Raw genomic sequence first — 13,026 nt, forward strand, 5'->3', positions numbered from 1 at the left:
TTGGGAGTGTTCATGCATTATATCCCAACTGCCAGCCTTATAGTCGCACCATTTAAATTGCCTTAATTAGCTACTGTTGCTGAGTTTATATTTATTTGGAGCGGTTTCTCAACAATAAAAACAGTGTATATCTCCTTTAAACTTAGCTGAATGGATTGTAATACAGTAGGATGGATTGTATTTAGCCGTTACTGCCAATGACGGTGGCTTTGCAACCATGTTGGCATCAGTTTGTTGATATTTCTGTGGTTCTTTTCAACAAGTGGGAGATGTTGAAGCTGTCAGAAATTCACGCTGTCTCCAAGGCTTACGCAAACATTATCAGAACTGTGGACAGGAAATATTTAAAGAGCTATTAATGTACAATTTTACTGAGGTTGTGTCGCATATCTCCTCAGTTTTTTTCCACCCAGTAGTCCAACAGGATTAAGTTTAGACCCTGCATGTAAATACACGCTCTCTTTAAATAACTGCTCCACTTTGCCTCAACACGTTCTGGTTGCTTAGATATCTGCTATACAATAAGGCCATATGTCGAGTCATTGTCTGTGTTGGCAATGGTCCAAATGAACTGATCTAAGCACACAGTTAATGTCATTAAGAAAAGAGCAACATCTGCAATCACAGTGTATTTTTTGTACATCTTACTTAATTGAAATGCAGTGTGTAATTGTTCATTAACTCATTATAGAGGTCTTCTAGGGAAATAATTTGATCCCGAATGCTAACAGAAGAGTCGAACCCCGGTTACATAAAGTACAGTAGAGAAGCGACATGCTTTTTAACAAGGTCAGGAGACCAAAAATACAGCTCTAATACCCGACAGTAACCGAGCCTACTACAGTCTCAAAATACAGTTGGCTGCTTCTTCCACTTCAGGCTTCCAGCAGCCATTCATACTGGACCGGTCATTTAGAAGTGCAATGATAAATATGCCACGGAGCACATGTCAGAAGGATAGAGTGTAAGTACGCAGGGTGTGTGAGGTATTCTTAGCGCTGATGACAGTGCAGGCCGCCAAATCCATTCACATCTCTAAATGGTGTCCTGGCGGCGAGACAAGGCCACTCGCTCCTGCCAAGGTATTGGTTTCTGCTTTACTCTGCTTATTCCTATCTCAGATATTCTCTTTCTTACTACAAACTGTAAAGGATATTGAACACTTTGCAAAAAGGCTTCCTGAAGCATTAAAATTCAGACATTAACAACTCCTGAGCAAAACGGATAGTTGAGATTCAAAAATGCCCACACAGATTTAAAAAAAAAACAAACCCAGCAAAAACCAGTGAGCCAAGAGGAATCATGTTAAACATGCTGAAAGATCAAGTGATGGTAGTATTTAAATGTCATTCATGATATCATTTGAGGATATATTTTTGGAATAGCAACCTTAGTAGAGCTACATGCACTAGACTAGGAGTATCTGGGGCAGTTTCACACTGCTGTGTTTGTCCTCAACATCCTGCTTCTAAAAGATTATGAAATCATCTGCTTCCCTTTGAGCATGACAGGCATCATCATCAATTTACGCAGAAATGGTCCTGCTTCAAGGGAACATTATGATAGAAGTTTAATACATGAAAGAAAGAATATGTTCCGGCTATGAGAAAGGAATCATACAAAGTCAGTCATCAAAGTCTGAGAAAAAGCTCTTTAAGGGCATTATGCTTCATGGGTAGTGTGTTTTTTTGACACACAGTCGTTCATCCACATCCGTCCACTGCTTGTATGGGTCCACTTCGACCGCTCTGGCTCGACTCAGCTCAGTATTTTTCTCCCGCCGTTAGCAGTTGTCGTCCTCCAGGATGTCCGAGTGTTCCTCCCAGAACTGGTCTCCTATAATGTCACAGTGGTGGGCGTTCACCCTCCTCCTGCTGCGAGTCACCGCCACATCCTTCTCCTCTTCGTTGGGTCGCTTCATGCGTTTGGTGACCGTTTCATCTCGCTGGACACAAAAGAACGAGGAATATGAGTCGTACGATTAAAGGTAACTCAAAGGATAGGGGTGTCACGATTCTCCAAATCGAGACTATCGGGTCTTGGTTCTTCAACAGATCGTTGGTTTAATGCCATGACAACAATTTACATTTTCAAATTCTTCTTTAAAATGATAGGCTACGTGGTTTCAAGTGTGATATATCGGCCATATTTTTGGGGAATGTACCACACACACTAAGGCCATATGGTCAAATTTAAAAATGTATTCAAATTGTAATAAAAATAACTTATTTCCCCAGTCAATTGAGAACAAACTGTTAATACAAAGACAAAAAGAAGAGCCACTAGATGGATGATCGGTGTTCTGTTTTACAAGTTATGTTAGTGATGTTTATCACATTATTTGTAGTGTATTTTACTTAGTTTATGTACTTATTTAAAGCCCAACCATGCCATTTTCCCTTAAACTAACTAAGTGGTTTTGTTGCCCCCTGCTGGTAGGCTACTGCACCTTCATAAAGGCCTGTAATATTTATACCCTGGAAAGTCAAAACGTGACACTGACACACTATCCTCTGGTGGACAGGCAGGTCTATTACACACTTTGGCATTATATCTGGTTGCCCGAGTTGTTGTTTTTACACTTCTGTTTCTGTATGGACCAAATAAGCAAGATATAACGTGAACTTTAGAGAGACTAGTAGGTGTTTTATTTTTATCTTTGATCAGTGTTTCCCCTTGCTTCAAGTCTTTATGCTTAGCTAAGTTAAGTTTTGGTATCAGTCAAAACTGCAATGTGCACAAAACCCATTTCTAGACTTAACATTTTCTACTGATATTTGTCAACCATACAGGAAGAATCTCATGGCAGAGCACAGAAACTGAGGCAGAAAGACAACCCTGTATGTTCAGACACAGCAGCCACGTCGAGAAAATGTCAGATATCATTTGACTAAAGTAGAAGTAGATGAGACATGAGGTGTAAAGTGGCAGCGGTGAAGGATTTAAAACCCTTCATCAACACATTGAAAACCACAGATATCTAACAGAGTAGGAGTTATCAGAGTGAATTTCTCTGTAGTAATTGTGCAGACTCAAGCCCTTTTTAGCAGCTCACCTTTTCCCAGATGAGAGTGGTGCCTTTCCTGTGGAGGGCAGACTCAGTGTTGTAGTTGATATCAAACTCAGAGAACAGGATCTCATTCTTGTCTGCAGCTAATGTTCCCTGGAGGGAGACATGACACAGTAAGACATATGTATGTACATATTACAAAAATGACAAACAAACAAAACCATTAAAATAACTACACCACCCGCTGGTTTTATTATTGTTTTCTTGTTTGAGTACGGATCTCCATTGATGTTATGATCTATAAGGAAGAGGATTTTTGTCATCTTTGATTTGGACAGTATTTTTTTTCCCTAAGAAATGTTTTTAAAGTGATAAAAGGAGCCAGAAAGCATGACGGTTTGATGGGATGTTAATGACTCATGTTGCCCCTTAGTAACATTGAGCCAAAATTAATATTTCCACAACTCGTCAGCTGTCATCACTTCATTGGAGTTTCCCCTCAAAGCCCAACGGAGAATGAAGAGACTTCCAGAGAACAGCTGTGTCGGTCAGTGACAGTGGCATGTGTTCATCTCCAATGAGAATAAATCACAAGTAAATAATGTAGTGACCGAAGTGTGAATATGCACAAAAAATGGGCCAATGAAAAGCAATCACAATATACACATACATTCATCTCCCCCAAACATCCAGAACCATGTCCATATATGGTATATATATATATACATACATAACAAATTAAAAATGGTTATATAATCAAAGTTTACAGAAGCACATACAGTGCATGTAAGTTGGAACATGGATAGGAACGCTGCGATTAACTATAATTTTTGTTATCAATTCATCTACTGATTATATTTTCCATTCATCGACTCATTTAGTCGGACAAAATGTCAAAAACAATCAGTGATTCAATATCAGACCCTAAAGTTATATCTTCAACTTTGTTGTTTGTTGATTGTTTTTGCCAATGTATTCACATAAGTATGCATTTTTTAATGATATGAAACAGAGAAAAGATTGGAAAACATTTTAAAGCTGAACCAGCAAATGTTTGGTCTATTGATTTGTTAAATGCCTTAAGCAATTACATGATTGTTAATATTGTAATTGATTAATGTACTGTCAAAAGACTGACTAATCAGCTAACTCTTTGACCTGAGCTGTGTCTCAATTTGGATACTTCCGTTAGTACACTTCTATGTAGTACACTGTGCACCCTATGAACTTACTTACGCAATGTGTGAATTTCAACGACGTAGTGTCGGCTGTTGTGCACTCACCAGAAGCTCGGTAGATCAGCTGGTGATAGTCAGCCACAGATATCACGCCGTATCGGCAGTAATTCAATTTAGATAGATAAATTAACCCAATAATGGCTTCTATCCGACTACAGTATAGTCGTACTTAGTGAAAATAAACATGTGGAACTTAAATTTGTATAGATTGTTATGCTTTTTTTTATGCTACATCGTGAATTCCATTGTTGAAGCACAACCTCCTTTACCAAAACATATTAACTGACTTAAGATTGTGTTTCACTCTCACCTTTAAGCGATCCTCTGCCTGGGTTGTGGTGAGTCCCCCCTTTTGTACTAAAGTCCAAAACACTGTGTTGTACAAATTATTTATGTGACCTGAAAAACACAAAAGCACAAGTACAGTCTGACATCTTCTACCCTCGTCAGTTTAAATGAACGGATTCATCTAGAAGTCAAATGCATGATTTGTAAAACAGTTAGAGCACAGCAGTATGCACTTACAATCTGCTTGCCTCCAGCTGAGATAGTCTCTGAGGTTGCGGTTGCTAGGATACAGGACCACGCGTCCATCAAAGCCGGGGGGGTACAAGAGGGGCTGTTCCCCAAAAAACTCCTTCCAGTAAAACACATATGAGGAGGAGAACTGGGAGGCCACGTGGGTCATGAGCTTACTGCCAGAGGAGGAAGAGGGAGAAATGAAGTCAAAAGCGTGAAAAGCATGTGTGGGAATGACATTGATTGACACAGTGTGGCAAAACCCAGTGTGGTACCTGGCTCTCCTCTTAAAGAAGGTGGAGGTTCTCTTGAAAACAAAGCTGAACTCGTCACTTTGACCATAAGCGACGACAATATCCTCCAGCTCTTCCATGACAGAGCGAGCACTCCGGGTCATCACGCCCAAGGCCCTGTTATCATTGGGCTTTGTAAACTTGTGCTGCTCTGCAAACCTGAAACAAAAGGCATGAAGAAACTCAAAACAACAGAATGATGCATCATCCTTGATTTGCAACATCACTCATGTCCTCACAGAGATGACAGATGTTCAGTTTGGAGAGGGAAACTCACTTGTGGAAGTTGCGCCCATCCAGCCTCACAACAATGTAGCAGTTTCGTAGACAAGTGTCGTCTGTTTCAAAGTTGCGGACATACTCAAACTTGCTCTTGGCCATGTTGCTGGGACAGGTGAAAAGACGGGCCAAAGGTTTGACTACACAAGACCTGACACGTCCTCCAAATCTGCAGGCCTTTTCAATCAGCATGAGAGTGCTCCTGAAAAGACAAAGCAATAATATGAATATAGATGAAGCAAACACATTGACAGCAGGAATGGAGTGGTAATATTTACAGCCAAACTAATTCCACAACTAGGCACAGGCAGATCAATATCCAAAGTATCAATACTGCTGATACAAAGTCTTGTTTTGCACATCAACCCTAGTGTCAGTAGGATCCATGAAAAAACGGATCCATTATGTTAGATCACATCCTGAGTAAATGAACACGCTTCTTAGTGCTGCAATCTCTCTCTCTGTATCTCTGCTACTGTTGTGTACATGTGAGCAGTGATTACCCCTTTAGCTCAGAGAATCCACATAAAGAACATTTGTTATTTACCATTGGAAACTGTGTTGTGTTTAAACACGCATGTAATTTTGTAATTAACCCTCTGAGACCCGCAGGATTGCGGGTGATCCCGACCAACTTTACTGTCTTTCAGAGGCTGTAGCAGGCTACAGATATCATATGAAACTAGAAAACCTAAGCTAACCAATTGGTATAAACCACCATGTCATGCTAGCTTGTCGGGAAGAGCTCGAAATAACCCTCCAAAGTTGGGCTAAATTTTGGTGAGGAAAAACTGTCATAGCCATTTTCCAAGGGGTCCCTTGACCTCTGACCTCAAGATATGCGACTGAAAATGGGTTCTATGAGTACCCACGAGCCTCCCCTTTACAGACATGCCCACTTTATGATAATCACATGCAGTTTGGGGCAAAAACCATGCAATTTTATGAACATAGTATAAATGTTTTATTTCCGCCTATTCTAAAATGATGTATTTATATATCTCTGCAAACTGGGGTCCCTAAACAGTCTTGCAATTGCATAAATTGGGTATCACTGTAAAGCTGAGACTCTTGTGGATCCATGAGCCCAATTATATTCATGTGTGATGATGTTAGTCCCCATAGGAGCCATTTCATTGTAGTGAGACCATTTTTTAATTTGACATCACTGTATAAAATGACCTGTTGTGACCTCTAGGATAATCACAGCCTCATGAAAATTTACAGACACAAACTAGAGACCGAGAGCATTCAGAGGATGGATGGCTTTCCTAGGTATGTTGACAATGAGGAGGTTTCTGAGCAGTTTCCAGAACAGAAGTGCTCGCCATCTAATCACCGAAAAAAAAACTCAAAATGTCAAAGGTTTTTGATTTCTGCAACAACTGATGAGACATAATAGTGCATAAGAATGTCCACCATATACTTCCATCATAATGTTCTAAGCCCTTATACACTTACTAGCTGAGCTATATAATATAATATTATAATATTTAACTATTTCGTTATCACATAAACACCAGTATTTAGTTTCGTAGGGTAATAAAGCTGTGTAATCACCTGATATCTACATTTATCCTGAGACAGTTGTCAGCTCACACACGTTGGTTTGTGTTGGTCCGTCAGTGAATTCTGTTCGTAGTGACGCCGCAGACACTACGAACAAAAGGTTCCGGAGCACAAACCTTGAAATTAACAAACTAATTAATTAAAAAACATATAACTTATTGTCCTCAGTTGCTTGTTCACTTCTCTTCAAGAATCCACCATTATACTAAGTTATTCGTGGATGATATATTAAGGTAAGCAGGTTTACATAGAGGACAAGCGATCATCTGTGTTTTAGCGTCATCTTGTGGTTATGGGAGGGAGAGTGCAACCAAAGATCGTGTATGAGTAAAGAGGTTACCGGAAACACGTCGGACAGAACTTGTAGTCCTTGAAGACTGATTTCTGGGGGAGTTCGTTGAATTTTAAGGATGTATACCTAAGTAGGCCATTAGTATCAACTTAATACAGGAAAAACTACATAAAAATAACGCTTCCGGGATTTAAATGTACTACATGACTAAATAGTCTAACTTATCATATATTATGGAAAGCCGTTTGAGCATTTCTTCCATATCCTCGATATCAGACGTCAGTGTCCTCCACTAGTTCGGTCTTTGTCAGCACTAGTTGGACATTTGATCGCACTAGTTAGACATTTTGTCTTACTAGTTGGACAAAAACTCTCACTATTCACTGTTTTTCAGCAACTAGTGGCACTTTTATCCAACTAGTTCCAACAGAAGCCTTACTAGTGAGACTGTGCACCACACTAGTAGGACCAAAGTCCAACTAGTCAGCTTTTTGACGCACTAGTGGACCTCTGGACCAAACTAGTAACGCTGACAGTCTTACTAGTTAAATAGTAAGCTGCAAAAGCTTTGACATGTTCACTAGTAAAGGACATATTCACCTCACTAGTTAACTAGTAAGGTCAAATAGACCACGACTAGTGTTACTAGTGGACATTTTGGCCCTTACTAGTTAACTAGTGGCTCTTTTTGGCCCACAGTAGGTAACTAGTACGGTAAATAAGACCTTCACTAGTTCAACTAGTGGACATTTTGGCCCTCACTAGTTAACTAGTGCAGGAAATTGTAGGTCACTAGTTAACTAGTGAGGCATTTGAGCATTGTGATGAAGTATAGGCCTATAGTATAGAAGTCTAATGCAGTGAGGGCCAAAGTGCAAATGTACTACGGAGTATTAGGGTCACATTGAGGGGGAAAAACATCTGAGATTTACAGAATAAAGTCGTAATATTACGTGAAAAAAGTCGTAATGTTGCGAGAATAAAGTCATAACTTTACGAGAAAAAAAGTTGTAATATTAAGAGAATAAAGTCATAACTTTATGAGGAAAAAAGAAATAACACGTAAAACTACTACTACTATAAATATATATACTAATATTATGACTTTATTCTCATAATACTACAACTTTTTTCTCTTAAACTTCATACTTTATTTTCATAATATTATGACTTTATTCTCTAAATCTCAGATTTATTTATTTTTCCTCAATATGGCCCTAATATTCTTTCGTACCATAGATCTACAACAATGATAAATAAAAATGAAAATGCAAAAAAAAAAACAGTTATTCATTTCCATGTTTATAAATCCCCAGGGAGCCACTGGAGAGGAGCTGAAGAGCCTCATGTGGCTCCGGAGCTGCAGGTTGCAGACCCCTGGTTCAGGGCGTCTTGAAATAAGGTGCGGAGTGGGAGCTCAGTTTTCAACCGACGTCAACAAAAACGTTCCCAGAATGCTTCGCGTCACTGTTGCGCTCCTCTCTTTGGTTGTTTCAAACATGGAGGAGAGAGAGAGAACACGTGTGAAGTCAGACAGTAAACAAACGGAGAAAGCGACCTGTTCGAGCACGCCTGCAGTACCGGAGCATGAACCGGATAAAACAGACGTCTGCTCGGATAACTTCGACCCTCTCTTGGCCTTGTACTCTCCCACTGTGCGGCTTCCTTTCCCAAACATCAGGAGCTTCAACAATGTGGCTGCGTACGAGAGCTTCCTGAAGGGCGGCCGCGGCAGAGCCAAGCCGGAGAATGTGGAGAAGAGGCGGCAGAAGAAGATGAGAGGGGTGGCGGACCCGGAGCGCATCGAGCGGCTGAAGAAGATGATGGTGAACAACCCGACCGGAGAGGAGGAGGGGGAGAGCAGCGGGACAGCGCCGAGGAGGAGGAGGCAGAAGACACAGAAGAATGTCCTGACAAGGATGCCCTGTAGGTTCAATGTTAACTACTACTGTGGGCTACTTCAGTGCATCAACCTAGTGTGGTTGGGAGTTCCTTAGATTTTATTTATTTATTTGCACATATATAAAGCTGCACAAAATCCAGTCAATGAAAACAAAACAAGAAATTTGTCAACAGCCTACCTATGTATCAATATCTATAACAATAAACAAGAAAAACAAATATATATAAACATATCAAAAGCTAATTCTTACATATAATAATATTTTTAATTTCATGTAATGACAAGGATTTTTATTTTTTTCTATTTTATTATTATTATTTTTCTATTTTTAATATTTTTAATGTTTCCTTATTCAGTATCATTTTTAATATTTAGGATATGTTTGTTTACATGCTGTCACTTGGAAGCTACAGATACTGCATAGATGTTGCCACTCAAAGCCTCTCAAATAATAAGTTATGACTTCTTTTATAATATTTTAATGTCAGATTGATACTAATTATTTTACTTAGTTAATCTGTTTGTCAATTATTTGTTTGTTTGATTAATCAATTATTGTTTTAGTAGTAAATGTCTATAAATATGAGAAAATAGTGTCAAATCCCCATTACCATTATGCAGAGCCCAATGGGATGTTCCTTAGAGGGACCATTCAGTATGAATATTTAGGATATGTTTGTTTACATGCTGTCACTTGGAAGCTACAGATGCTGCACAGAAGTTGCCACTCAAAACCTCTCAAATAATAAGTTATAACTTCTTTATATTTTATTTATTTATTAGTTTATTTGACAGGGACAATACATAGGTATTGTTACACTTGATTAAAGTGCAACAGATGCAAGGTATATAGGACTTCTAGCCATAGCTAATTTGCAGACCTTGTCCCTGGTTAGGTTTTTAAGAAAAAGAAAATTAAAAAAAAATACAGAATAGCACATCTTACATATAATAATATTTTTAATTTCAGATTGATACTGATTATTTTACTTAATTAATCTGTTTGTCTGTTTTTCAATTATTTGTATGATTAATCAATTATTTATTTGTAGTAAATGTCTATAAATATGAGAAAATAGTGTCAAATCCGGCATTACCATTATGCAGAGCCCAGTGGGATGTATCTGAATTGCTCATTTTGTCCAACCAACAGTCCAAAACTCAAATATATTCAATTTACAATTCTATAAAGCTGAAGAAGCTGAATCTCAGAAGCTGGAACTAGAGCAGGGATTCTCAACCTTTTGTAACTCGAGGCCCACTTCTGATTGTTAAAAAAAATTCCGAGGACCACCTCGCCAAATAAATGACAAACTGGGCTATGAAATATGTGTTATGCCACTGTCCGCTATAATGACCCACATAGATATTCAGCTTACCCTCACCCATCACTGCCTGCCATTATGAATGCAAAGTATTCAGGGTCATATTTCCTCACCACACACTTTTACTGGTTTCAAAAAATTGCTTGAATTTGTGTCACTGCATCTGTGACATATATGTCTGTAAAGGGGAGACTCGTGGGTACCCGTAGAACCTATTTTCATTCACATATCTTGAGGTCAGAGATCAAGGGAGCCCTTTGGAAATGGCCATGACAGTTTTTCCTCACCAACATTTGGCGTAAATTAGGAGCGTTATTAAACCTCCTTCCCGACAAGCTAGCATGACATGGTTGGTACCGATGGATTCATTAGGTTTTTATAGTTTCATATGCTGCTAGTATCTTCACTCTAGCTTTAAAAGTGAGCCAACTATAACCTCTGAAATACAGAATAGCGGTTAGTCTAACCATTTGGCAGCACCTTAGCGGCCCACTAGGTGGCTCTCTGAGGCCCACCAGTGGGTCCCGGCCCAGTGGTTGAGAATAGCTGAACTAGAGGATATTCAAATGAAAAGTTAAAATCTAGTATTAACTTTTGCATGTTTTTTTTTTGGCAGAAATCTTTTTGTGCTTCCTTCTATAATTCATTGGCTGCAGAGACAGTTGTGTAACCCGTTTGTCTGTCATGTGTCTTCTCCAGTAAGTAAAGGCAGTCCTTTGGGGGAGCTGTACCGATGCGTTGAGGAGAGGATAAGGGTCAAAGTTCACATCAGGACCTTCAAGGGACTGAGGGGAGTGTGCTCTGGCTTCGTCGTGGCCTTCGACAAGTGCTGGAACATGGTGAGCGCTCACCCTCACGTCTTGTCATTAAGTTTCTCACTTGACAGCTGGCGTTGTTTATTTTCACTATTTGTTTTTGTTTCTCTCTGTCAGGCGATGGTGGATGTAGATGAGACATACAGGGAGCCTCTGCTCGGAGAGGCCTTCTACCATGAAAAGGCCCTCACAATTTCACGGGTAGGCTCTAGTTTTTAATGTACATCTGACTGAAATATACACTCTGTAATAGTCCAAATTACACTCTGTAAGATTTTAATCCTGGTTGATTTGGTGACGCCCACACAGCCAAACAAATACATTATGTTTTGATAAAGAAGTTATAATAATTGCTACTGCAATCTGACATCATGCTGCGCACGGTGCGAGTAGTTTTCCATGCGAACAACAGGACACAGAAAAGTTTGTTACCTTGCTGAGGACTTGGAGATGTGCACGAAGCTCTTCATCGTACTGTGTCTGCTCCTTCTTGTTTCATATATATTTAAAATATTATTTAGAACTGATCTGCAGTCCAAAAATGAATATTGTTGTTGTTTTGCGGACACATTTTTGATTATACATTTTGCTTTTTAACAAATACATTGCATTTCCTGTGACTGCTTCACAATAAAAGCTGCTCCACTTTTAATATGAACTAGCAGCAGTAGATGTTGTTTGTATTAGGAGTAGTACAGCTATGATAGTGCATTAGGAGAGCCAACAGTAACCAGTGAGTCTCTTCTCAATTTTCAAACAGTAATGCCTGGATGACATGAATGCATCACTTCTGTGAATCCAATTACTATATAGAGAGGCAATTAAAGAATGTTGAATGGCTACTGCTGAAAATTGCAGACCATAATTAGTATCAAAAATGGGTTTTTTTATTTAATGAAAATTCAAACTTCAAGCTCTAAGTTGAATCCACACATATGAATGTGACTAAAATCTCTTCTGCAGCTCTTTGAGAAGCTAAAGCTCCAGGAGAACCCAGGAGGTGATGAGCCAGCAAAGAAGCACGAAGAAGCCCAGGAAACGGCCAGCAAGCATCAGCCCGCAAACCCCAAAAGTATTCCGAAAAACCCGTCTGCTCACCCCACAAGCAAAAGAAGGGACAGCAGGACGGAGTCCAAACTGTCCGACACTGTTAAAGTCAAACAGGAACAACAACACAAAGTCTCGCTGAAGGCCCAGCAGGGTCCAGAGGGCCGTCGGAAGAAAGACTCCCAGACGACGTACGGCAAGGTCCACACACGCCACATCAACCAGCTGTTCATCCGGGGGGAGAACGTTCTCCTGGTTAACCCACAGCCGCTGTCTTCTGTTTGATAAAAAAAAAAGGTGGGCTACAACCACAGTCAATTCAATTTAAGTTCTATTTTTACGCTGTAATGATAGGTGTGAAATACTGTAGATGAACTGCCGGAGATTCAGAGGAATCAAACAAGAAATTGTTGTTATATCATATTGATATGGATGGAGGTGTTTCTCTGAGAAATTATCTTGATTTTGAGCAATAAAAGCTTCTCAGTTCTAATTATAGTCACTCCTTTTCTTTTTCTTTTGTCTTGACAGCCACTAAAAAGAAATTTATTTTGACACCGTTATGCCACAGCTTTAATAACAACGTGTTGTGTTATGGTTATTACCCAGCAGGTGGCAGCATTTAAACACATTAGTGCCATCCTCGAGGCCATTGTCATCTCCAAGAGCTTGTCCCTTTATGTTGCTTTTCCCCGTTAGTTTGAACAGGAATGACAGCGCAGTCTCAGCGGACTTC

The 13,026-nt window shown here is 39.5% G+C and overlaps 2 protein-coding genes across 2 annotated transcripts; one reads left to right on the forward strand and one right to left on the reverse strand.

Moving 5' to 3' along the window:
- Window positions 1–1,189: 1,189 nt before the first annotated feature.
- thg1l (tRNA-histidine guanylyltransferase 1-like) lies at window positions 1,190–7,163 on the reverse strand. Its single transcript, XM_037781136.1, has 7 exons — window positions 6,900–7,163; window positions 5,338–5,541; window positions 5,043–5,219; window positions 4,774–4,943; window positions 4,559–4,647; window positions 3,056–3,163; window positions 1,190–1,945 (listed from the first exon to the last, which is right to left on the reverse strand). Exons 2-7 carry the CDS (start codon window positions 5,529–5,531, stop codon window positions 1,784–1,786), a joined length of 900 nt encoding a protein of 299 aa, XP_037637064.1. The 5' UTR covers window positions 5,532–5,541; window positions 6,900–7,163; the 3' UTR covers window positions 1,190–1,783.
- Window positions 7,164–8,637: 1,474 nt separating this feature from the next.
- lsm11 (LSM11, U7 small nuclear RNA associated) lies at window positions 8,638–12,788 on the forward strand. The gene is made up of 4 exons (XM_037779217.1): window positions 8,638–9,126; window positions 11,128–11,267; window positions 11,361–11,444; window positions 12,207–12,788. The coding sequence occupies exons 1-4, from the start codon at window positions 8,655–8,657 to the stop codon at window positions 12,573–12,575; spliced, it is 1,065 nt and encodes a 354-aa protein (XP_037635145.1). The 5' UTR covers window positions 8,638–8,654; the 3' UTR covers window positions 12,576–12,788.
- The last annotated feature ends 238 nt before the right edge of the window (window positions 12,789–13,026 follow it).

The sequence above is a fragment of the Sebastes umbrosus genome, chromosome 9 (genome assembly GCF_015220745.1).
Source record: "Sebastes umbrosus isolate fSebUmb1 chromosome 9, fSebUmb1.pri, whole genome shotgun sequence".
In the NCBI taxonomy this organism is placed as follows: domain Eukaryota; kingdom Metazoa; phylum Chordata; class Actinopteri; order Perciformes; family Sebastidae; genus Sebastes; species Sebastes umbrosus.